Source organism: Nerophis lumbriciformis, linkage group LG38, assembly GCF_033978685.3.
Source record: "Nerophis lumbriciformis linkage group LG38, RoL_Nlum_v2.1, whole genome shotgun sequence".
In the NCBI taxonomy this organism is placed as follows: Eukaryota; Metazoa; Chordata; class Actinopteri; order Syngnathiformes; family Syngnathidae; genus Nerophis; species Nerophis lumbriciformis.
The window spans coordinates 19,663,355-19,690,828 of record NC_084585.2 but is presented as its reverse complement, the minus strand read 5'-3'; the positions used below and the strand labels follow the sequence as shown (position 1 = coordinate 19,690,828).

The 27,474-nt window shown below is 41.2% G+C and overlaps 1 protein-coding gene across 4 annotated transcripts in view; it reads left to right on the top strand.

Moving 5' to 3' along the window:
• The first annotated feature begins 257 nt into the window (after window positions 1–257).
• The window catches only part of nbl1 (NBL1, DAN family BMP antagonist), a 39,225-nt gene continuing 12,008 nt past the window's right edge, over window positions 258–27,474 (top strand). Inside the window, exons 1-2 of one of the 4 annotated variants that reach the window (XM_061932638.1) lie at window positions 258–387; window positions 24,748–24,928. In XM_061932638.1, the coding sequence (XP_061788622.1) occupies window positions 24,756–24,928 (173 nt within the window). In that variant the 5' untranslated portion in view covers window positions 258–387; window positions 24,748–24,755. Of the gene's footprint in view, window positions 388–19,625; window positions 19,940–20,618; window positions 20,661–24,747; window positions 24,929–27,474 lie in introns of those variants that run through there. The other 3 variants (XM_061932637.2, XM_061932636.1, XM_061932639.1) reach the window with 3 other exon arrangements.

The window sequence follows — 27,474 nt, the reverse complement described above, 5'->3', positions numbered from 1 at the left end:
GGCCTTAATCGATTCAAACCATTAAAAAAAAAAATCAAGTTAACAATTTACCAATTCACATAAGTTCCCACATGTGCGGTAATCGTACATTTTGCATAAAGCTACAGTTTCGTTTGTTGAGCATTCACAAGTTATTCTCTTTCTTCGTACGTTTTAGGTTTCCTTGCTGCATGTGTGCCTTTTCATGGTGAAGACGACCGCTTGTGTAATCACTGGCAGCCTCATCAAGATTGAGTACATGTGCTCGGACCACTCCTGTGCGCGGATTGAAGAGAAGGGCTGGTTAGCGTGGACATTCGTAGATGTTTAGCCCCCTGGTGAAGCAGAATCCCTGGAATGCAGACAAGGGCCGTTTCTGGACTGTAACTTGGGTCTTATAGCTAACAGGTGAGTGCAAGACTTTTGCATGTCTGAGCACACTTTGTCGTGTAGGACAACATGGAGGACGTGTTTTTAGTCGGTCCTCGCACAACACATTCCAGCTCACAAAAGAACAGAGGGTTTATAAGGTCTTTGACTGCCAGAAAGTGAGCCTGTCGCTCATCCCCTGTTCATAGAAAGATGTGTTTGCTCGTGAAACAGATAAGGGCGCTGGTGGACGGCCGCCAGGCTCGACACCTGTGCAGTAGGGACTTGGTGACAGGTAAGGTGAACGCATAAAGCCAGGGTTGTTTTTTGTTTGCACTGCGTAAGGCATCACCTTCCTGTCTTTGCCAGTCATTACATGCCCGCCTGGGCACGTCTCGGCTCACTTTTTGCACTGAGGCTCAGTTCTGCACATCTAAAGAGCTTTAAGACAATAGCTGCCTTTAAAACAATAACATTAGTTTATTTGATTTCAACAATTATTACTGCATCATGTTGAGAGACACTTCAAGCACTTCTTTTATTGTCCACTGATATCTAACATTTGTATTATTATTACAAAACCCAAAACCAGTGAAGTTGGCACGTAGTGTAATTCGTAAATAAAAACAGAATACAATGATTGAATTATATTACAATTGAATAGACATGCACCTGGGGATAAGTTGATTGGCAACACTAAATTGGCCCTAGTGTGTGGATGTGAGTGTGAATGTTGTCTGTCTATCTGTGTTGGCCCTGCGATGAGGTGGCGACTTGTCCAGGGTGTACCCCGCCTTCCGCCCGATTGTAGCTGAGATAGGCTCCAGCGCCCCCCGCGACCCCAAAGGGAATAAGCGGTAGAAAATGGATGGATGGATGGATGGATGAATAGACTGCAAAGACAAGATATTTAATGTTTGAACTGAGAAACTTGTTGGTTTTTTTTGTAAATAATCATGAAGTTAGAACTTAATGGCAGCAACACATTGCAAAAAAGTTGGCACAGAGGCATTTTTACCACTGTGTTACATGGCCTTTCCTTTTAACAACACTCAGTAAACGTTTGGGAACTGAGGAGACCAATTTTTGAAGCTTTTCAGGTGGAATTATTTCCCATTCTTGCTTTATGTACAGCTTAAGTTGTTCAACAATCTGGGGTCTCCGTTGTGGTATTTTAGGCTTCATATTGCGCCACACATTTTCAATGGGAGACAGGTCTGGACTACAGGCAGGCCAGTCTAGTACCCGCACTCGTTTACTATGAAGCTACGCTGTTGTAACACGTGGCTTGGCATTGTCTTGCTGAAATAAGCAGGGGCGTCCATGATAATGTTGCTTGGATGGCAATATATGTTGCTCCAAAACCTGTATGTACCTTTCAACATTAATGGTGCCTTTACAGATGTGTAAGTTACCTATGCCTTGGGCACTAATACACCCACATACCATCACACATGCTGGCTTTTCAACTTTGCGTCTGTACCAATCCAGATGGTTATTTTCCTCTTTGTTCCGAAGGACACAACGTCCACAGTTTCCAAAGACAATTTGGAATGTGGACTCGTCAGACCACAGAACACTTTTACACTTTGTATCAGTCCATCTTAGATGAGCTCGGGCACAGCGAAGCCGGCGGCGTTTCTGGGTGTTGTTGACAAATGGCTTTCGCTTTGCATAGTAGAGTTTTAACTTGCACTTACAGATGTAGCAACCAACTGTAGTTACTGACAGTGGTTTTCTGAAGTGTTTCTGAGCCCATGTGGTGATATCCTTTACACACTGATGTCGCTTTTTGATGCAGTACGGCCTGAGGGATCGAAGGTCCGTAATATCATCGCTTACGTGCAGTGATTTCTCCAAATTCTCTGAACCCTTTGATGATATTACGGACCATAGATGGTGAAATCTCTAAATTCCTTGCAATAGCTGGTTAAGAAATGTTGTTCTTAAACAATTTGCTGAGGCATTTGTTCACAAAGTGGTGACCCTCGCCCCATCCTTGTTTGTAAATGACTGAGCATTTCATGGGAGCTGCTTTTATACACAATCATGGCACCCACCTGTTCCCCATTAGCCTGTTCACCTGTGGGATGTTCCAAATAAGTGTTTTATGAGCATTCCTCAACTTTTTCAGTCTTTTTTGCCACTTGTGCCAGCTTTTTTTTTTAAAACATGTTGCAGGCATAAAATTACAAATGAGCTAATATTTGCAAAAAAATAAATTTGCCAGTTCGAACATCAATTGAATATAGGTTGAAAAGGATTTGCAAATCATTGTATTTTGTTTTTATTTTCGATTTACACAATGTGCCAACTGGCTTTGGGGTTTGTACAATAGTGTTCCTTATATAAAACAGTACACAAATTGAATATATTAAAATGTGTTGTGTTTAATTTAAGTCAACAATATGCACAATCATGCTTTACTTATATGCAAATTTTCAAAAATATATTCTGGGTATGTGGTATTGGTAGATATTGGCTTGATGAAGCATTTTTCAAGCATAAATATTAGGGATGTCCGATAATATCGGCCGATAAATGAGTTAAAATGTAATATTAGAAATTATCGGTATCGTTTTTTTAATCATCGGTATGGTTTTTTATTTTTTTTATTTTTTTATTTTTTATAAATCAACATAAAAAACACAAGATACACTTACAATTAGTGCACCAACCCAAAAAACCTCCCTCCCCCATTTACACTCATTCACACAAAAGGGTTGTTTCTTTCTGTTATTAATATTCTGGTTCCTACATTATATATCAATATATATCAATACAGTCTGCAAGGGATACAGTCTGTAAGCACACATGATTGTGTGTGCTGCTGGTCCACTAATAGTACTAACCTTTAACAGTTAATTTTACTAATTGTCATTAATTACTAGTTTCTATGTAACTGTTTTTATATTGTTTTACTTTCTTTTTTATTCAAGAAAATGTTTTTAATTTATTTCTTATTTTGTTAATTTTAAAAAAAAGTACTTTATCTTCACCATACCTGGTTGTCCAAATTAGGCATAATAATGTGTTAATTCTACGACTGCATATATCGGTTGATATTGGTATCGGTTGATATCGGTATCGGTAATTAAAGAGTTGGACAATATCGGAATATCGGATATCGGCAAAAAGCCATTATCGGACATCCCTAATAAATATTGCTAAATGAACTAAAAAATTCACTATTACAGTATTAATGGCAACCAGATGAAAACAAACTACAGTAATCAGAGTGCACTTTTCAGTATCTTGGCCACTGACTGGCTCAGCCTCAGGCAGCACTACTTGGTGTCAGGCTTGTCCCTGACAGTTTGACTGTGTTTTAGTTTTTTCTCTGCGTTTGTCTTAGTTTTCTGTCCAGCACTTTTATTTTGTCTTTATTTCCTACTTGTCTCCCTGAGTGCTGTGTCCCCTCAGCTGTGGCTGATTGGCACCTGGCCACACCTGGTGTCAATCAGCCAGCTGCTATTTAAACCTGCCTTCTCCTCCAGTCAGTGCTGGATCATTGTCATTTCTACTTGTCGTTGTCAGTGTAGCTGGATGCGGTAGCGGTAAGCTATATTCTGTAGCTGTTTGTAGTCTGCTGTCTTTTTGTTCCTCGTCTTCCAGTTCTTGTTTCCCTGGCATCCTGTTTCCTGTTCCTAGTTCCTGGTTTGTGTTTTTTTCCTTTATTTTATAAACATTAAATCATGTTTTCCCGTAAAACGCCTTCCGCCTTCTCTGCATCTTGGGGTTCGTGTCCTACAAACTCTGACACTTGGAATAAAAGAGGTAGAGGTGACTTTGCTTGTGTTATTTCATGTCTAGAGGGCCCTCATAATATTATACACCACATTTAACATGTAAAATATTTATTATACTCTCGCTATGAAAATATTTGATGTATAATTAATCATTCACTCTTGACAGAAATTCTTTCTGGCGAGGAATGTTCCGTTGTAATTCTGCACCTCTGCTTCTGCAAATGTTTTTCTTTGTTATTTAATGTACATGTTTCACATAAACAAATGTAATGATTTATTAGGTTATGTTTTTTTGCCAGGTAGCTGAAAGTGCCACCATCATGCCTTGCTACACTTGATACTTAAAGGCCTACTGAAACCCACTACTACCGACCACGCAGTCTGATAGTTTATATATCAATGATGAAATCTTAACATTGAAACACATGCCAATACGGCCGGGTTAGCTTACTAAAGTGCAATTTTAAATTTCGCGCGAAATATCCTGCTGAAAACGCCTTGGTATGATGACGTCAGTGCGTGACGTCACGGATTGTAGAGGACATTTTGGGACAACATGGTGGCCAGCTATTAAGTCGTCTGTTTTCATCGCAAAATTCCACAGTATTCTGGACATCTGTGTTGGTGAATCTTTTGCAATTTGTTCAATGAACAATGGAGACAGCAAAGAAGAAAGCTGTAGGTGGGAAGCGGTGTATTGCGGCAGGTGTTGTGCCGGATAACGCACCCCCGCCGTAGAATGCACCCCCTGACTGTTGTGCCGGATAACACAGCCGATGTTTCATTGTTTACATTCCCGGAAGATGACAGTCAAGCTTTACCATTGGCCTGTGGAGAACTGGGACAACAGAGACTCTTACCAGGAGGACTTTGAGTTGGATACGCAGACGCGGTACCGTGAGTACGCATGCAGCTGCGGCTTCCAAACATTTGATCGCTTGCCCATACGTGCGTGCCGCTATGTGCATGTCACGTACGTAACTTTGGGGACTTTGGGGAAATATATGTGCTGTATGAACTTTGGGGAGGTGAACGGTACTTTGGACTGTGGGATTGAGTGTGTTGTGCAGGTGTTTGAGTTGTATTGGCGAGTAATATGGACGGGAGGGGGGAGGTGTTTGTTATGCGGTATAAATTTGTGCCATATTAAATATAAGCCTGGTTGTGTTGTGGCTAATAGAGTATGTATATGTCTTGTGTTTATTTACTGTTTTAGTCATTCCCAGCTGAATATCAGGTCCCACCTGCCTCTCACAGCATCTTCCCTATCTGAATCGATCTTACTGCCCTCTAGTCCTTCACTCTCACTTTCCTCATCCACGAATCTTTCATCCTCGCTCAAATTAATGGGGAAATCGTCGCTTTCTCGGTCCAAATCGCTCTCGCTGCTGGTGGCCATGATTGTAAACAATGTGCAGATGCGAGGAGCTCCACAACCTGTGACGTCACGCGCACATCGTCTGCTACTTCTGGTAGAGGCAAGGCTTTTTTATCAGCGACCAAAAGTTGCGAACTTTATCGTCGATGTTCTCTACTAAATCCTTTCAGCAAAAATATGGCAATATCTTGAAATGATCAAGTATGACACATAGAATGGACCTGCTATCCCCGTTTAAATAAGAAAATCGCATTTCAGTAGGCCTTTAATATATCATACATTAGATTGTTTAATAGTTTGTAGTGTAAAACATATATATTCAATAGCAAAATACAAAAATATAGCGTTATTTAGTGGAACAAATGTATTCATATACCCATCCCTTCCATCCATTTTCTACCGCTTATTCCCTTTTGGGGTCGCGGGGGGCGCTGGAGCCTATCTCAGCTACAATCGGGCCGAAGGCGGGGTACACCCTGGACAAGTCGCCACCTCATCGCAGATATACATATATATGCACATATTTATATATATATATATATATATATATATATATATATATATATATATATATATACACACATATTTATATATATATATACATACACACACACACACACACACATATATACCGGTACAGGTAAAAGCCAGTAAATTAGAATATTTTGAAAAACTTGATTTATTTCAGTAATTGCATTCAAAAGGTGTAACTTGTACATTATATTTATTCATTGCACACAGACTGATGCATTCAAATGTCTATTTCATTTAATTTTGATGATTTGAAGTGGCAACAAATGAAAATCCAGAATTCCGTGTGTCACAAAATTAGAATATTACTTAAGGCTAATACAAAAAAGGGATTTTTAGAAATGTTGGCCAACTGAAAAGTATGAAAATGAAAAATATGAGCATGTACAATACTCAATACTTGGTTGGAGCTCCTTTTGCCTCAATTACTGCGTTAATGCGGCGTGGCATGGAGTCGATGAGTTTCTGGCACTGCTCAGGTGTTATGAGAGCCCAGGTTGCTCTGATAGTGGCCTTCAACTCTTCTGCGTTTTTGGGTCTGGCATTCTGCATCTTCCTTTTCACAATACCCCACAGATTTTCTATGGGGCTAAGGTCAGGGGAGTTGGCGGGCCAATTTAGAACAGAAATACCATGGTCCGTAAACCAGGCACGGGTAGATTTTGCGCTGTGTGCAGGCGCCAAGTCCTGTTGGAACTTGAAATCTCCATCTCCATAGAGCAGGTCAGCAGCAGGAAGCATGAAGTGCTCTAAAACTTGCTGGTAGACGGCTGCGTTGACCCTGGATCTCAGGAAACAGAGTGGACCGACACCAGCAGATGACATGGCACCCCAAACCATCACCCAACCATGCAAATTTTGCATTTCCTTTGGAAATCGAGGTCCCAGAGTCTGGAGGAAGACAGGAGAGGCACAGGATCCACGTTGCCTGAAGTCTAGTGTAAAGTTTCCACCATCAGTGATGGTTTGGGGTGCCATGTCATCTGCTGGTGTCGGTCCACTCTGTTTCCTGAGATCCAGGGTCAACGCAGCCGTCTACCAGCAAGTTTTAGAGCACTTCATGCTTCCTGCTGCTGACCTGCTCTATGGAGATGGAGATTTCAAGTTCCAACAGGACTTGGCGCCTGCACACAGCGCAAAATCTACCCGTGCCTGGTTTACGGACCATGGTATTTCTGTTCTAAATTGGCCAGCCAACTCCCCTGACCTTAGCCCCATAGAAAATCTGTGGGGTATTGTGAAAAGGAAGATGCAGAATGCCAGACCCAAAAACGCAGAAGAGTTGAAGGCCACTATCAGAGCAACCTGGGCTCTCATAACACCTGAGCAGTGCCAGAAACTCATCGACTCCATGCCACGCCGCATTAACGCAGTAATTGAGGCAAAAGGAGCTCCAACCAAGTATTGAGTATTGTACATGCTCATATTTTTCATTTTCATACTTTTCAGTGGGCCAACATTTCTAAAAATCCCTTTTTTGTATTAGCCTTAAGTAATATTCTAATTTTGTGACACACGGAATTTTGGATTTTCATTTGTTGCCACTTCAAATCATCAAAATTAAATGAAATAAACATTTGAATGCATCAGTCTGTGTGCAATTAATAAATATAATGTACAAGTTACACCTTTTGAATGCAATTACTGAAATAAATCAAGTTTTTCAAAATATTCTAATTTACTGGCTTTTACATATATATATATATATATATATATACACACATATTTATATATATATATATATATATATATATATACATACACACACACACACACACATATATGATATATATATATATATAAATATGTGTGTATATATATATATATATATATATATATATATATATATATATACACACACACACACACACACACATATATGATATATATATATATATATAAATATGTGTGTATATATATATATATATATATATATATATATATATATATATATATATATATATATATATATATATATATACACACACACACATATATAAATATACAGTATATAGGGATGGGAATTTATAAGATTTTTCCAATTCCGATTCCACTTTCGATTATGCTTAATGAGTCGGTTCCTTAACGGTTCTCTTATCAATTCTTATTTGGGAAAATAAAAGAGAAACAAAGGTGGATTAGCATCAATGTTGTTTAGTTTAGAGCAGGGGTGTCAAACGTATGAATTTGCTAAGTACAAAAATGAGCCGAAATTTTGAATGTAAGAAACTGCTGTTCTAAATGTGTCCTCTGGGTGTCGCAATAGCAATTCTTTGTATCTTTGTAGATGATGCTACATATGTAAAACAAAATAAACCAGTGATGTTAGTGCACCAGTCGAGGAAAATGAGCTAACTACATAAATAACATCCTGATTTTAATATTATTTTTTTATCTTGATAGATTGAAAATTAACACCAATGAGTTGACTGATGAACATGATCACATAATTTATTCAGAAAGTGTAAATAACGACAATAAAGATGGAATACTATTAACCGCAACATGTAAATGAAAAAAACAAAAAAACAACAACATTATGATTTGTACATTTTCAGAATGTGCTTGTTCTATTTTTAAACAAAGAAAACAATCTGAAGTTGTCTTTATTTCTAAGTTATCGTGCCGTGATTTTACCAGTTTGTCCAACTTGGGAGTAGATTTCTCTCCATGTGGCCCCCGATCTAAAATGAGTTTGACACCCCTGATTTATAGGTAACATTGCCTTACCTATGTTGGTTAGTACCTGTTGTATTCAGATGACATGCTAGCGTTACTGCTGCTCGGATGAGATAGGAGCGGTTAAAAAACGCGACTTCCATTTATAGTTATTAAATGCTGTGTTCAAATGTTTCAGCTCATTGCTCGTATGTCCCCTCTTGATGAAATAGCAGCCTTTTAATTATTACAAGTAGCGCTACTGCAATTTTTCTTGTAAAAAGTTAGTGTTTTGCTGCATTCCATTTACAAACCCCAAAGCCAGTGAAGTTGGCACGTTGTGTAATTCGTAAATAAAAACAGAACAGTTTTGTACATATGTAGACACACTGGTGTCGCCTGAGGGATTGAGCATTCAATGTTACGTGCAGTGATTTCTCCAGATTCTCTGAACCTTTTAAGGATATTACGGACCGTAGATGGTGAAATCCCTAAATTCCTTGCAATAGCTGATTGAGAAATGTTGTTTTTGAACAATTTGCTCAGGCATTTGTTGACAAAGTGGTGACCCTCGCTCCATCCTTGTTTGTGAATGACTGAGCATTTCATGGAAGCTGCTTTTATACCCAATCATGGCACCCACCTGTTCCCAATTAGCCTGTTCACCTGTGGGATGTTCCAAATAAGTGTTTGATGAGCATTCCTCAACTTTCTCAGTCTTATTGCTACTTGTGCCAGCTTTTTTTAAACATGTTGCAGGCATCAATTTCCAAATGAGCTAATATTTGCAAAATAAAACAAAGTTTTCCAGTTTGAACGTTAAGTATCTTGTCTTTGCAGTCTATTCAATTGAATATAGGTTGAAAAGGATTTGCGAATCATTGTATTCTGTTTTTATTTACCATTTACACAACCTGCCAGCTTCACTGGTTTTGTGGTTTGTACATTGGAAGTGGGAAGTGGGAGCTGGGAATGACGTCAGAGCCGAAGTGAGAGCGTTCCAGTAACGATGTCGGAAATCAAGATGGCCTCATCCACGACAGTTGTTTTTGCGCTTGCCTTGTCTGAATATAAACATTTTATGGGAAAATATGCACTCTTCCTCCAAACCTTAAAACACGGTGGATGAAGCGGAAACACTAACATGGAAGTATTATAGTTTAGTATCCATCCATCCATCCATCCATCTTCTTCCGCTTATCCGAGGTCGGGTCGCGGGGGCAGCAGCCTAAGCAGGGAAGCCCAGACTTCCCTCTCCCCAGCCACTTCGTCCAGCTCCTCCCGGGGGATCCCGAGGCGTTCCCAGGCCAGCCGGAAGACATAGTCTTCCCAACGTGTCCTGGTCTTCCCCGTTGCCTCCTACCGGTCGGACGTGCCCTAAACACCTCCCGAGGGAGGCGATCAGATGGCATCCTGACCAGATGCCCGAACCACCTCATCTGGCTCCTCTCGATGTGGAGGAGCAGCGGCTTTACTTTGAGCTCCCCCCGGATGGCAGAGCTTCTCACCCTATCTCTAAGGGAGAGCCCCGCCACCCGGCGGAGGAAACTCATTTCGGCCGCTTGTACCCGTGATCTTGTCCTTTCGGTCATAACCCAAAGCTCACGACCATAGGTGAGGATGGGAACGTAGATCGACCGGTAAATTGAGAGGTTTGCCTTCCGGCTCAGCTCCTTCTTCACCACAACGGATCGATACAGCGTCCGCATTACTGAAGATGCCGCACCGATCCACCTGTCGATCTCACGATCCACTCTTCCCTCACTTGTGAACAAGACTCCGAGGTACTTGAACTCCTCCACTTGGGGCAGGGTCTCCTCCCCAACCCGAAGATGGCATTCCACCCTTTTCCGGGCGAGAACCATGGACTCGGACTTGGAGGTGCTGATTCTCATCCCAGTCGCTTCACACTTGGCTGAGAACCGATCCAGCGAGAACTGAAGATCCTGGCCAGATGAAGCCATCAGGACCACATCATCTGCAAAAAGCAGAGACCTAATCCTGCAGCCACCAAACCAGATCCCCTCAACGCCTTGACTGCGCCTAGAAATTCTGTCCATAAAAGTTATGAACAGAATCGGTGACAAAGGGCAGCCTTGGCGGAGTCCAACCCTCACTGGAAACGTGTCCGACTTACTGCCGGCAATGCGGACCAAGCTCTGACACTGATCATACAGGGAGCGGACCGCCAAAATCATACAGTCCGATACCCCATACTCTCTGAGCACTCCCCACAGGACTTCCCGAGGGACACGGTCGAATGCCTTCTCCAAGTCCACAAAGCACATGTAGACTGGTTGGGCAAACTCCCATGCACCCTCAAGGACCCTGCCGAGAGTATAGAGCTGGTCCACAGTTCCACGACCAGGACGAAAACCACACTGTTCCTCCTGAATCCGAGGTTCGACTATCCGGCGTAGCCTCCTCTTCAGTACACTTGAATAGACCTTACCGGGAAGGCTGAGGAGTGTGATCCCACGATAGTTAGAACACACCCTCCGGTTCCCCTTCTTAAAGAGAGGAACCACCCCCCCGGTCTGCCAATCCAGAGGTACCACCCCCGATGTCCACGCAATGCTGCAGAGTCTTGTCAACCAAGACAGCCCCACAGCATCCAGAGCCTTAAGGAACTCCGGGCTGATCTCATCCACCCCCGGGGCCTTGCCACCGAGGAGCTTTTTAACTACCTCAGCAACCTCCTCCCCAGAAATAGAAGAGCCCACCACAGATTCCCCAGGCACTGCTTCCTCATAGGAAGACGTGTTGGTGGGATTGAGGAGGTCTTCGAAGTATGCCCTCCACCGATCCACAACATCCGCAGTCGAGGTCAGCAGAACACCATCCTCACCATACACGGTGTTGATAGTGCACTGCTTCCCCTTCCTGAGGCGGCGTATGGTGGTCCAGAATTGCTTCGAAGCCGTCCGGAAGTCGTTTTCCATGGCTTCCCCGAACTCCTCCCATGTCCGAGTTTTTGCCTCCGCAACCGCTGAAGCCGCACACCGCTTGGCCTGTCGGTACCTGTCCGCTGCCTCAGGAGTCCTATGAGCCAAAAGAACCCGATAGGACTCCTTCTTCAGCTTGACGGCATCCCTCACCGCCGGTGTCCACCAACGGGTTCTAGGATTACCGCCACGACAGGCACCAACTACCTTGCGGCCACAACTCCAATCAGCTGCCTCGACAATAGAGGCGCGGAACATGGTCCACTCGGACTCAATGTCCAGCACCCTCATGACATGTTCAAAGTTCTTCCGGAGGTGGGAATTGAAACTCTCTCTGACAGGAGACTCTGCCAGACGTTCCCAGCAAACCCTCACAATGCGTTTGGGCCTGCCAGGTCTGTCTGGCATCCTCCCCCACCATCGCAGCCAACTCACCACCAGGTGGTGATCGGTTGAAAGCTCCGCCCCTCTCTTCACCCGAGTGTCCAAAACATGAGGCCGCAAATCCGATGACACAACTACAAAGTCGATCATGGAACTGCGGCCTAGGGTGTCCTGGTGCCAAGTGCACATATGGACACCCTTATGTTCGAACATGGTGTTCATTATGGACAATCTGTGACGGGCACAAAAGTCCAATAACAAAACACCACTCGGGTTCAGATCGTGGCGGCCATTCTTCCCAATCACGCCTCTCCAGGTTTCACTGTCGCTGCCAACATGAGCATTGAAGTCCCCCAGTAGAACGAGGGAATATCACCCGGGGGAGCACTCTCAAGTACTCCCTTGAGCGAATCCAAAAAGGGTGGGTACTCTGAGCTGCCGCTTGGCGCGTAAGCGCAAACCACAGTCAGGACCCGTCCCCCCCACCCGAAGGCGGAGGGAAGCTACCCTCTCGTCCACCGGGTTGAACTCCAACGTGCAGGCTCTGAGCCGGGGGGGCAACAAGAATTGCCACCCCAGCCCGTCGCCTCTCATTGCCGGCAACGCCAAAGTGGAAGAGAGTCCAGCCCCTCTCGAGAACTGGTTCAAGAACCCTTGCTGTGCGTCGAAGTGAGTCCGACTATATCTAGCCGGAACTTCTCGACCTCGCGCACTAGCTCAGGCTCCTTCCCCCCCAGCGAGGTGACGTTCCACATCCCAAGAGCTAGCTTCTGTAGCCAAGGATCGGACCGCCAAGTGTCCTGCCCTCGGCTCCCGCCCAGCTCACACTGCACCCGACCTCTATGGCCCCTGCTATGGGTGGTGAGCCCATTGGAGGGGTGACCCACGTTGCCTCTTCGGGCTGTGCCACCAGGCGCTCGCCATCGTGCTCCAGAGGGGGGCCCCGGTGACCCGCGTCCGGGCGAGGGAAATCTGGGTCCTTTATTTTTATTCATCATGGAGGTCTTCGAACTGCTATTTGTCTGATCCCTCACCTAGGACCAGTTTATCTTGAGATACATAGTATAGTATCATGTATCTCAATCTGTGTGCGTGTAACCCAATTTGCACATACTAATTTGTGTGTCTGTATATACATGTGAGTGTGTGTATTCAGATCCGTTTGACTTTTGTGACACTTCTGTCGTGTAAGATTTGAGCGCGCACATCCAGATTTGTGAGCGTGTAATACAGTTTGTGCGAGCACATTCAGAAGTGCATGCGTGTAATACAATCTGCGTGTGCGTATCTGAGGTGTGCCTACATTCAGGCCCGGCCCTAACCAATCTGGCGCCCTAGGCAAGATTTTAGGTGCCGCCCCCCCACATCGGCAGTGAAGTGTATATACTCACAAGAAACCGAATAGCTTTGTCTTTGACCTTTTTTTGACTTAAAGAAAGCAAATTAACAATCAGAATAGTTAACAAGATAAAAAAAATATGAATAAATAAATGAATGCAAAAAATAAAAAATTAATATATGAAATACAATATTTTTTACATACATATTGCTTAATTTACATTAATGATGTGCACTTTAACAACTAGGCTTACAACTATACCTAATATAAAAGGGGTGGAAAAGTGACTATTACCTGCAGGGCAAACATTAGCTAACCAGAAGGCAATAACAATGTAAACAAAAACACCTGCTTAAAAGATCTAATACAAATGTCCCTGAGGAATGTAAGGTGGGAGTACTGTAATTACCTAACGTTACATTATTATTTTCCATAACAATTTAGCCCCCTCCACAATATTAACCGGACGTTAAAACAGAACTAGCTATTTATTGATTAGCAATTGCCGAATCATGTAACATTAGCTTAATGCTAAAAAGCCAGGTTACTATCACATTCTGTAACAGACAAATAATTTCATGTAGGCTAACGTTACCTACCTGCTACCTCTTGTCTTTTTCTCGTTTCTCCTCCTCTTCTTTTCTCTTTTTTCTTCCCTGGGCACCTGACAGTTTTGGCCGTTTTGACATCTTGTGTTGATTTTTTGATGTGGTGACGTCCAAAAAGAGTCATGATACGGGGCGGGGGGCGTAATGTTGTAACAAATAATATTTCTATTATATAGGCTTTACTTTTCATTTTAATTAACGTGGGATTATTTTTTGTATTTAGAAATAATAGTACCAACTTTTTATTTTTTTTCTCCAACATTTGTGGCACTGGCGTGGCGCCCCCTGATGGACGGCGCCCTTAGCATTTGCCTATACGGCCTATGCCACGGGCCGGCCCTGCCTACATTTAACCAACCACGAAAGACACCATGCAATTTAAACCAATTAGAAACAACATACAGCTGAGGTGCGTGAAAGAGACTTGGTCCGGAATTGGTTATTTCGATCAATGAATCAGAGTTGCTCGAACTACGGCAAGGTTGCGAAAAGCAAAAATTATTATTATTTAAAAAAAATATAGAGTATAGTGAATGAGGAATATAAGCGTGAAACAATGTCAAATGTGGCGTGAGAAAGGGTTAAATTGCGTGACTGTCACTTTCAAAGCGTGAAGCTTGGCAGCTCTGAGAAAGTGTTCGAGTTTGGTCCATCGTTGACATCATTGCAGAATACACAAACACTAGTGGTGAGTATAAGGAAAGGCAAGGGGGAGTTACAGACAAACAACTCTTTTTACACGTTCAAATTGCTGTACAGACAGATCGAAATAACCAATCCATCAATCCACCGTGCCTACATTTAACCAACCACAGAAGACACTACACAATTCAAACCAATCAGAAACAACGTAAGGCGGGTCTTTGTTCCTCTCTTTCACGCACCTAGACTGTATGTTGTTTCTGATTGGTTTAAATTGCGTAGTGTCTTCCATGGTTAGTTGAATGTAGGCACACCTCAGATATGCACACGCAGATTTTATTACACGCACACACTTCTAAATTCGCGCGCACAAGTTGTATTACACACTCATGAATCTAGATGGATTCATGAGTGAGTAAGGTGAATGAGTAAATCTAGATTTATCTGTCTTGTCTTTTAACAAAGAAACAAGGAAGTCACAATCTTCGTTCAATGAATGTTCTGCAATTTGTCGTCCCCAAAGTAAGAACTGAACTGGGCAAGAAAGCATTTAGGTTTTCAGCACCGAAGGCATGGAATAACCTACAATCGAATATCAAACTTCAAACCCTAGTTACGTTGAATGAGTTTAAAACTTCTGTGAAAGGACTGCAGTCTACCTTGTCTGTATGCACATGTGTCATGTGAGCAAGTTTTAATGTTGTAAATGTGATGTTTTATGTATTTGTTTACTGTTTTTAATGTAACCTTGCTGCTGCCCTCTTGGCCAGGTCTCCCTTGGAAAAGAGATCTTTGATCTCAATGGAATTTTACCTGGTTAAATAAAGGCTAATAATAATAAATGGGCTCGCTCAAATCGTGTGTGTCACAAAAGTCACGTGTAAGTAGACAGCCTATCAAAGGTTCTTTCTGAATACGTACGCGGATCTGAATACACACACGCCCAGATTGAGATACACGTTTGCAAATAACTTTGCTACAAAAATGAAACTTGACCACAGAACTTTCCTCCAGAAGGTCTTATCTTTGTCCATGTGATGTCAGATGAAACAAACATTGAGTCGTTTTGCCACAATACCCAGCAATATGTTTGGAGGAGAAAAGGTGAGACCTTTAATCCCAGGAACACCATGTCCACCGTCAAGCATGGTGGTGATAGTATTATGCTCTGGGTCTGTTTTGCTGCCAATGGAACTGGTGCTTTAAATGGGACAATGAAAAAGGAGAATTACCTCCAAATTCTTCAGGACAAGCTAAAATCATCAGCCTAGAGGTTGGGTCTTGGGCGCAGTTGGGTGTTCCAACAGGATAATGACCCCAAACACATGTCAAAAGTGGTAAAGGAATGGCTAAATCAGGCTAGAATTAAGGTTTTAGAATGGCCTTCCCAAAGTCCTGACTTAAACGTGTGGACAATGCTGAAGAAACAAGTCCATGTCAGAAAACCAACAAATTTAGCTGAACTGCACCAATTTTGTCAAGAGGAATGGTCAAAAATTCAACCAGAAGCTTGTGGATGGCTACCAAAAGCGCCTTATTGCAGTGAAACTTGCCAAGGAACATGTAACCAAATATTAACATTGCTGTAGTATTCTTTTGACCCAGCAGATTTGCTCACATTTTCAGTAGATCCATAATAAATTCATAAAACAACAAAACTTCATTAATGTTTTTTGTGACCAACAAGTATGTGCTCCAATCACAAAAATAAGAGTTGTAGAAATTATTGGAAACTCAAGACAGCCATGACATTATATTCTTTACAAGTGTATGTAAACTATATATATATATATATATATAGATTTAAGATGATTTATTGTCAATTCTTAACATGCACAAGACACATAAGAACTGAAAAGTACATTTTCGGCACAGTTCCACTAAGAGCAGACATACGTTACAGGGAGACAAGACGAGACCGCCAACGGAGCAGCCATTTTTACGGCGCTCCTTAAAAAAGGTGGGAAAAAGGTGATATTCGGAAAGGGTGGAAGAGTAAAAAAAAATATCAGTCAAAGGCTGGACCCAAGGGAGGGGGTCCAGACTGAGTCCAAAAGAAAAAACCTAATTTGCAATGCACACATAAACACGTTACATTTAGTCACAACAAACTCGCAACGGAGGGAGGGGGAGTTGGAGCAAACAAGCAGTGGTGAAGGCGTGGGTTGGGGAAGGGGCGGGTGCGTGCATGTATGCCCAATTATCTTGGGTGTGATGTTGAAATGTTTCTGTGGACTAGGGCCGATCTGCAAAAGTTCGACACCAGGTGTTGTTGAGAGAAAGGGAGTTCAAAAGCGTCCATCGTTGAGGTGTCCTCGGGGGTGTTTTTCAGAACAGCCTGTTCCTGATAACACAGCGTCAAGGCCATTCGAGGGAGTCAAATCGTAGATTAGGATGTTGTTTTCCGCTAGCAGTCAAAAAAAAACAATGACTTGCCTGCTCTATTTGTCCATGCCGGTTTTTCTCAAATTCAATTACATTTTCCTTCTCAGCAAACTTCTCCATGATGTGATCCATCTTGCGATTAAGATCAGAAATCGCCGCAGTCTGTGATCCCACAGCCCTGCCCAAACCTTCCATTGCGACGAACAGCCTTTGGGCTCCTTGAGTGGCTGCCATCGTCTTCCGAATTTGACGATACACCAGAGCAATGCCCAGCCCAATCAGCAGGTGCCCCGCGATCACGGTTCCAAATAGGTAGATGTCTTCCACGTCCTCAATGGAAAGGACTGAGAGGCACATGATTCTCCATTTATCCCAGGAATCTCTCACGTACCCCGCAGCAATGGTTCCATCAGGGCAGCCAGGCTCCCCCGAAACCTCTTTTCCTTGTCGAAAAGAATTTGTCAACTGCGTCGAGAGTCCAGCTGATCATATCCATGTTTGATGTTTAGATTTGAGGACAGCGCAAAGAAAGAGGCTTCAAAAAAGTTCCGACAAGACAAAAACGAAGAGAGGCAAGACAGAAACCATATATATACATGTGTATATATGCATGTGTATATATGTAATGTGTTCTAGGGTTACGTGATATAGACAATATACGATATAAATGGTATACATTTGGCCGACGCTAGAGCTTCTAATATACTATTGTTATATCGTGATAATGATGTTGATGATGACACAGTCTAGCTATGTGACACAAATTTGACATTGACAAGCAAACATCCTCAACGTAATGCAACATTCTTGCTAGCGGCTAATGTTCCTCCACAGTGCAAAATCACTTTTAAGTCAGCAATCTGTTGTACATTAATAATAGTTTTGAGAAAATTATACAACTCAAAATGATACATGTTACTGCATAAAATTAGAGGCTCTTGTAACCCGTTATTTATTATTTAAATGCAGAAAAACATATAGAGATACGGTACCGCAGGAGGCTGCAATATATATCACTATTAAGATTTTAGGCTGTTATATATTGTATATATTATATAAAAATATAATATAATAATATAATATATCAGTACATATTATATACTGTATATATAATATCTAAATATTACATATGTTATATTTTATATTAGTTTTGTTTTCGCCCTCTTTTTGTGCCCTTGTGTGCATTATCCTTTCCAGCCTTACCCTTTCCATCTTTTGTAACTGAGCTACTGTGTGGAACAATTTCCCTTGTGGATCAATAAAGTTTGTCTAAGTCTAATAGGTTCTAAAAGAGTTACATTAAAGTTGCGACTAGAGTTGAGGAAAGAGTACAAACAAATCGCAATGTGCCTGGTATTCAAAATACTCAGAGAAAGTGTCCCCAAGTACCTGTCCAACTATTTCACCAGAGTAAGTGATGCTCACAGGTACTACATGCACGAGAGGAAGTTCCTCAGACCTCGTTCCCCCCCAAATTCAAGACTCTTATGGGAAAAAATGCATTCTACTATTTTGCCACCACACAGTGGAATGCACTACCAACAGACCTTAAAATTCGAGCGTCCCAACTAAATTTTAAAACTGCCATAAAATCATGTCTCAGCTCAATCTCTACCTGATCTGAACCTAAATTGATTCCTAGCAACTCTTCGAAGCATCAAGCAGGTTTATAAGTGGTTATAGTGTATATATATTTTCTCATTCTGTTTTGCACACTCTTGGAGTCAACATGTGCATAGTCATGTACATAATGTCATGTACATAGTGTATATATACCCCCCCCCCCCCATTGTTTGTATATATTGTTTTTCAAATCACCTGACAGGTGATTTTTTTAACGTCACTTTTTTATATACATGTTACAGGTTATATATATTTTATTATTGAATGTATCAAATGTGATGAATATTTAATGGTCCACAATGGAAACAAGCCTTTTGGTTTTTAAGTTAAGTTAAAGTACCAATGATTGTCACACACACACTAGGTGTGGCGAAATTATTCTCTGCATTTGACCCATCACCCTTGATCACCCCCTGGGAGGTGAGGGGAGCAGTGAGCAGCAACGGTGGCCGTGCCCGGGAATCATTTTTTGGTGATTCAACCCCCAATTCCAACCCTTGATGCTCAATGCCAAGCAGGGAGGTAATGGGTCCCATTTTTATAGTCTTTGGTATGACTCGGCCGGGGTTTGAACTCACAACCTACCGATCTCAGGGCAGACACTCTAACCACTTTGTGCCATCCATTTGCCTTTTTAAAGCATTACATGAATTCAATTCTTTAAGATGTCAATACACTTGTCAATCAATCAACCAAAACTCCACATAGCAATGTTTTTTTTTGGCGAGGACAAATATTTTTCTTGCCTTATTTGCCATTTTTACCAGGACAAGATAACATATTGTAAATGAAGTCACCAGAGAAACTCAGTACAGCTACATAAAGGTGCCTTTTAGTTGTGTTGTTCAGGTGTCCCTAATGAAGTGTCCCTGCATGCTTCATTTATGCTAATTTCAGCGGTGCGTGTGCGTAAAAGTGTGTGTGCGTGCGCCCGTGTGTGTGTGTGTGTGTGTGTGTGTGTGTGTGTTTTAAAACAGTGTGAGTAATCCGTGTTATCATCACCTGATCAGTCTCGCCTCGCCCCATTTGTTATTTTTTTCTCCCTCGGACTTTCCAGCCAGCTGCTGGTGCGCAGCAGGATCTCCTTTGGATGTGAAACTTGTAAAAAGCTCAGGTTCGGAAAGTGCCAGAAAGCAAAGAAGGGGAGGGTCGCTCCGTGGATTTGTCCTGATGGAAGCTGCTGTGAAGATCTCCTCCCCATCCTCCTTCTCTCTCGGCCTGCGTGGATGATGACACGCGGATGGAGCACCATGGATTAGACAACGCGCCTTCGTTTCCCTTTTAAACACGCATTTTTTTTCCAATCGAATTCGGAATGCAAAGTGTTCAAGTTTGGAGGCGCAGCGACGGTAAGATCTGCGTGGACTTACTTTGTTTTTAAAGTGGTTGCGTCATCGCCTTTATTAGTTTGTTCAAGTTATTTCTTCGAGGAGATGGCTGCGCACATAAGGAGACACTAGCATTTGAAATGTTCTATTGTATATGTGGCTCTACTCCATTATGTTGTGCAAATAACATTCTAAACTCGGAGTTTGAACCGTGCTGCACATAAAACAAGAGTGTTCAAAGGCTCCTGGGGCCATTTGTCCCCCAACATACACTGTAAATGCTCAAAAATAATTAATTCGAGTAAGTAGTGTAAACTTAAAACGTTGTTAAAAGTTGTACTTTCTTAAAAATGTTGAGTGTGAGTAACATTTTCCTTCTTTTTAAGTTGAATACACTTGTTATTTTTAGTTAATATTAACTTGTTTGCAGATTATGTAACTGCTACTTAAAATAATTAACTCACAGTTACTTAAAACGCAGTGGATTGAACATAATTTTGTCTTATTTTGAAAGAACAAATCATTAAATCGAATCAAGAATAAATTAAGAATGAATCAATCGCATTATAGATTTGTATTGTTATTATACTCTGTGTGTGTGTGTGTGTGTATGTATATATAAATTATTACATACACGCACGCACACACACACGGAGGAAGTGCTTTTATTTTGTAGCATTTGCGTGCACTTCCTCTTAAGGCAGCAGACACGAGGAGGAACATTTTTGAGTTGGCTTAATTGGTAAGTTTAATTTAATATAAACTCCAAATATTTACGATCTGATATACTCAAATATTTAAGTTTATGAAATTAAAAAATATTTTATATCACTTTTTTTGTGTTCTGCTTACTTATACGGTTTTACAGTGTATTAAACATCCATAATGGCTCAAACATACAACGGTAATAGCCTATTGCAATTATATATTTCATTGTTTTATCATATTATTTACCTACGTGGTTTTAGTGGCTTACAGCATGTTTAAAACACTTTATAGAACTTTTTTTTTTTTTAAGTGAGCCTCTCCTTCATGTAATATAATACAGGAGTGTCGAACTCATTTTCATCATTGGGCCCCTTGTAACAGGATGTGCCACATGCTATTCATACATTATTTGATTATTGTATGCCAACAAACTGATGGAAAAAATGACTTTGCAATCAGAAGGCAAGGTGACAAGCAGAAAAAAAGGCTTGAAATAGCTTATTGCATGAAAAAATATTGAGTCAAGATTTTTTTACACATTTGACACAAATGAGGAAATAAGTTATTGAGACATTTCCGCCGTTTTGTGGGCCGCATAAGATGAAGCGGCGTTCCAAATGGGGCCCTCAGGCCTTGCGTTTGATACCTGGGGTTATTATAGTTTTGGCCTCGACTATCACAAAATACTTTTTCTTGAGCAAATTAGTGACATTTTCCGCATCAAATAGCAACAAAAAAATAGGTTTATTCTGACTTTTAACATAAGATATAGTTCAGGGGTCCCCAAACTACAGTCCCAAGTTTAAAAAAATTAAAAATACAATTTTTGTAAATGTATTTTTTATTTTTAAGTACGTCCTTTCTAATCCATTGTTTTACCACTTGTAACTCTGTGTCTCCTAGCCGCTCAGGCAAATCATATTGTCTAAAAATGCATTTTCCCATCGATAACGTGACATCGCTCTTGGCATATTTCTTTACTTTTGTGTCTCTGAAAATCCATTTGTGTGCGTCTTAGTGTGTCTCTCCAAATAAGTCATGCCGCAGTAAAAAGTGTCAGTGAGGAGACATTTTTAATGTGTTTTCCATTTACTACACGCAGAAAAACTACAGTATTATCTCCAGCTTTAAGGAATTGATATTATTGCAAAAAAATGAAAGCATGAACAAACAATTAGAATTGTGTTTTCTCTCCGTGACTTAAATGTACTAAATATGTAATAGCTTTGTCTCCAATGGAATACTTCCATTATACATGTCAATACTGTGTACAGTGCATACAGAAGTACCTCGGTGTTTGCAGGCAATTTGTTCCAAAATTAGACAGAATCTATACTGTATTGAAGTAGTGTAAATCCAATTATAATGTGAACACAAAACACATCTATACAGAATAATTGTGTTTTTACATTCATAAAACAAAGTGAAAATACATACAAATGACAGCTAGTATGAACTTTTAACATCACTTTTATTTAGGGGTATGCCAACAAACTGATGGAAAAAATGACTTTGCAATCAAAAGGCAAGGTGACAAGCAGAAAAAAGGCTTGAAATAGCTTTTTGCGTCAAAAAATGTTGAGTCAAGATTTTTTTTTACACATTTGACACAAATGAGGAAATAAAGTAATTGAGACATTTCCAGCGTTTTGTGGGCCGTATAAGATGAAGTGGGGTTCCAAATGTGGCCCTCAAGCCTTGCGTTTGTCACCTGGGCTATTATTGTTTTGCCCTCAACTATCACTAAAAAAAATTCCTTCAGCAAATTAGTGAGATTTTCCGCATCGTATAGAAATGTGTTTATGCTGACTTTTGACATAAGTTTAGTTTAGTCTTTATTTGAAGGGACAATACACAGAAACATTAAGCTCAAAGACAGATATGTTCTGCACCAGATTATAGCTAAATAGCTCATTTCCATCTGCAGTCCCTGGCACCTAAATTAAAGAGATACAAAAAACATGCAATACAAATATAACAAGGAAATTATACTATAGGATGTAATCAAATGAAGAAAAGTCATAAAATGCCCTTTTCATTGACACATACTTATTATACAATACAACCACCCCTCCTTTACATCATAACACATAGACAATACATAAAACAATTAACTCACAGTTACTTAAAACGCAGTAGATTGAACATAATTTTGTCTTATTTTGAAAGAACAAATCATTAAATCGAATCAAGAATAAATTAAGAATGAATCAATCGCATTATAGATTTGTATTGTTATTATACTCTGTGTGTATGTATATATAAATAATTACACACACACACACACACACCACGGAGGAAGTGTGCAAAAACAACCAAGATTTTAACACACACACCTCACAGCTTACAGCAAAATGTTGTCATGCATAAATATAATACACATTAAGTTGACATGTCAAACATAGTGCCCACCTGTGTGAGCAGCTTTTTTAACTTCAATTGTGAATGAAGAGTAATCTGTTAGACTTTTCAAGTTTGTTGTGAGATATATGTAGTTTATGGGGAAAATGAGGTTAAAAGTGCCAAAAAAAAGTTATGAAAATTAGTATTTCTTTTGTCACCTATTTGTCATTTAGGCTACTTTTGCTTTTTTTAAAGGGGCCCACTCCACGGCTTATTTTAAAAAGCTCTTTTGATAATTGAGAATAAACATTCGGGCCAAAAAACAAGGAGTTATGGGGGAAAAAGTAAAATATAAACAACAACAAAACACACAGAAAACAAAAAATAGGATTCTGTAAGCAGGCACTGATCAATCAATCAATCAATCAATCAATCAATCAATCAATCAATCAATCGATCGATCGATCAGTTTGATTACACAAATAATGCTACAAGAGAAGTATTCCACAGTTTTATTTTATTAAGTAAATCAAAATCAATATTATTTGCCCGTAAGGCTGGACATTTTCAAATGTTTTTATTTTATTTTATTATAAATGGCTGTGATGATAATGTCAATGAGGGATTTCTAATCACTGCTATGTTGGAATTCTTATTAATATTGACACTGTTGTTGATACTATTCATTTTTGTTTGACTACTTTTGGATTGTTTTGTGACATGTTTGTGTGTCCTCTCAATTGCTCTGTCGATTGCTATTCTGAATGTTGCTGGGCCGGCTTTGGTTTTGGAATTGGAATTGTATTATTATGCAGCTGAGATAGGCTCCAGCACCCCCCGTGACCCCGAAAGGGATAAGCGGTAGAAAATGGATGGATGGATGCATGGTATTATTGTGTATTATTTTAGTGGACTGATTAATAATAATAATAATAAATAAATAAAATATATATATATATATATATATATATATATATATATATATATAAACAAAAAATCAACAATATTATTTGCCCGTGAGGCTGGACAGGACATGTTTAAAAAAATATTAATTAAAAAATTAATTAATTAATTAATAACTTACAGTATTTGGAACATGTTGAACAATGTTGCTCCATGAATACATGTCCGAAAGGAGTCGGAAGAAGCGGAGCTTGCCTGCTGCCGTCATTTAATAGTGGTATCAGTCACTGTGCTTCAACAGTACTTCTTCGTACTTTGTGTGCACCATATGCTTATACTCTATGTTAACACTCACTGTGCTTCAAAATTTGTTCTCCACACTTTTGAGCACCATATGTTTATACAGTTTCTTCGCAGTCACTCTGCTTCAAAAGTTCTTCTTCATACTTAGTGAGCACCAAGTGCTTATAGATTCCTAACAGACACTGTGCTTCAATAGTTCTTCTCTGTACTTTGTGAGCACCATATGCTTACACGTTTTTTTTAAAAGTCACTGTTCTTCAATAGTTCTTCTGTATACTTTCTGAGCACCAAATATTTTATTTCAATTTTTTTAAACCAGCCAACTATTCGTACAATGATTTTGGGAAATGTTAGGACACCGCCATCCAAAGCCTTAACTTCTTAAAAGAGCACCACCATAGATGGCAAAGAGGAAAAAGTGTGATGATAACCACAGAACCAAAACTTTATTATAAGGCTGCTTGGTACAACATGACAAGTGGTTTTGATCAAATATCAACTATTATGCACGTATCTCTGTCTATGTGCACCGTTAGATAACTTTGGCTTGTGTTGCTGGGATCCTTTCTAAGGTGCAGTCATGTGGCAGAGCCTTCTCACTTGCTGCGCCCTGTTCGCTGTCTACGCAGCGGCGCCGCCCGCACACATCAACCGCCTGGCGCTGTTTCCTGACAAGAGTGCCTGGTGCGAGGCCAAGAACATCACGCAGATAGTCGGGCACACGGGATGTGAAGCTCGCTCCATTCAAAACAGGTCAGAAAAAAATCCGACTCGGCTATTTCTTTACTTTTGTGTCTCTGAAAATCCATTTGTGTGCGTCTCTACAAATAAGTCATGCCGCAGTTAAACGTGTCAGTGAGGAGCCGTTTCTAATGTGTTTTCCATTTACTACATGCAGAAAAACTACAGTATTATCTCCAGCTTTAAGGAATTGATATCATTGCAAAAAATGAAAGTATGCACAAATAATTAGAATTGTGTTTTCTCTCCGTGACTTAAATGTACTAAATATGTGATAGCTTTGTCTCCAATGGAATACTTGAATTATACCCGTCATTACTGTGTACACTGCATACAGAAGTACCTCGGTGTTTGCAGGCAATCTGTTCCAAAGGTAGACGGAATATTATGTACTGTACTATACTGTAATGAAGTAGTGTAAATCCAATTATAATGTGAACACAAAACACATTTATAGAGAATAATTATGGTTTTACATGCATAAAACAAAGTGAAATGCATACAAATGACAACTAGTATGAACTTTTAACATTACTTTTATCTCGGGGTGAGTAGCAACAGGTGGGGCCCTAAATATTTGATCTTTTTCATAGTATTTGCTTATTATTATTATTAGACTCCTGAAGGGCACCACACACTCCATATGTTTACATGCACTAAAAACTAAATATTAACTTATTTTGGTTGAAACTAAATTTGTTTTTTTTTTTAAACATTTTTGAAATATTTTTCTATGTAGCTTGTAATGTCTCCAATATTTTACATGGAAACATCTTTGATAGTGTTGTTTTTTTATTATCTGATTAATGCAGATATAATATTATATCATTATTATAGTTATAATTATTTGTGCATCTAATGGGGATTGCACATTCCTAATATAACTTGGACCAAAATGATTCAATCTCTGTATAAGTGACATTTGTAAAGTTACAAAAGATTTAACGTTAGTATTATTTGCGGATGAAACAGCGTTTTGTTCAGGAGTGAACACACAGAAGCTAATACAAATAACAGAAGAAATGAACTAATTAAAAAGATGGTTTGACAAAAACAGACTATTTTTGAATCTCAGTAAAACTAAAATGATGCTATTTGGTAACAGTAGAAGAGAAAGTCAAACACAAATACAAATAGACAGAATAGAAATTGAAAGAGTAAATGAAACCAAGTTTCTAGGCATACAACATAAAGTAGCAAGAAACACGTCAATAATGAATAGAGCAAAATATGTTCTAGATCAAAAATCACTTCATATTCTCTACTGCTTGCTAGTGTTACCATATCTGAGTTATTGTGCAGAAATATGGGGAAACAACTACAAAAGTACACTTCATTCATTAACGGTGTTACAAAAAAGATCAGTTAGAATAATACATAATGTTGGATATAGATGTCAGAGTTTGTAGTTGACGAACCCCAAGATGCAGAGATGGCAGCAGGCTTGGTACAAGAAAACATATTTTTAATGTTCAAAAATAAGAAAACGAGAACACGAACCAGAAAACAGGAAGCAGGAACAGGAGTCAGGATCCAGGGAATAGCTTAACGACAGCATACAGCAAACAACGACACGACAGGTAGTAACGACAATGATCCAGCAATGACTGGAGGAGAAGGCAGGTTTAAATAGTAGCTGGCTGATTGACACCGGGGAGGATGGCGGTGGCGCCCTCTGCTGGCCCACCGGGGAGGATGGCGGTGGCGCCCTCTGCTAGCCCACCGGGGAGGATGGCGGTGGCGCCCTCTGCTGGCCCACCGGGGAGGATGGCGGTGGCGCCCTCTGCTGGCCCACCGGGGAGGATGGCGGTGGCGCCCTCTGCTGGCCCACCGGAGTGCATGGTGGCGGCGTCTGTTGGCTCACCGGAGAGGAGGATGGTGGCGCCCTCTGCTGCTGGCCCACCGGAGAAGAGGATGGTGGCGCCCTCTGCTGCTGGCCCACCGGAGAAGAGGATGGTGGCGCCCTCTGCTGCTGGCCCACCGGAGAAGAGGATGGTGGCGCCCTCTGCTGCTGGCCCACCGGAGAAGAGGATGGTGGCGCCCTCTGCTGCTGGCCCACCGGAGAAGAGGATGGTGGCGCCCTCTGCTGCTGGCCCACCGGAGAGGAGGATGGTGGCGCCGTCTGCTGCTGGCCCACCGGAGAGGAGGATGGTGGCGCTGTTGGTTGTAGACCCACCGGAGTGCATGGTGGCGTCTGCCGGCCCACCGGACTGCATGGTGGCGTCTGCCGGCCCACCGGACTGCATGGTGGCGTCTGCCGGCCCACCGGACTGCATGGTGGCGTCTGCCGGCCCACCGGACTGCATGGTGGCGTCTGCCGGCCCACCGGACTGCATGGTGGCGTCTGCCGGCCCACCGGACTGCATGGTGGCGTCTGCCGGCCCACCGGACTGCATGGTGGCGTCTGCCGGCCCACCGGACTGCATGGTGGCGTCTGCCGGCCCACCGGACTGCATGGTGGCGTCTGCCGGCCCACCGGACTGCATGGTGGCGTCTGCCGGCCCACCGGACTGCATGGTGGCGTCTGCCGGCCCACCGGAGTGCATGGTGGCGTCGTA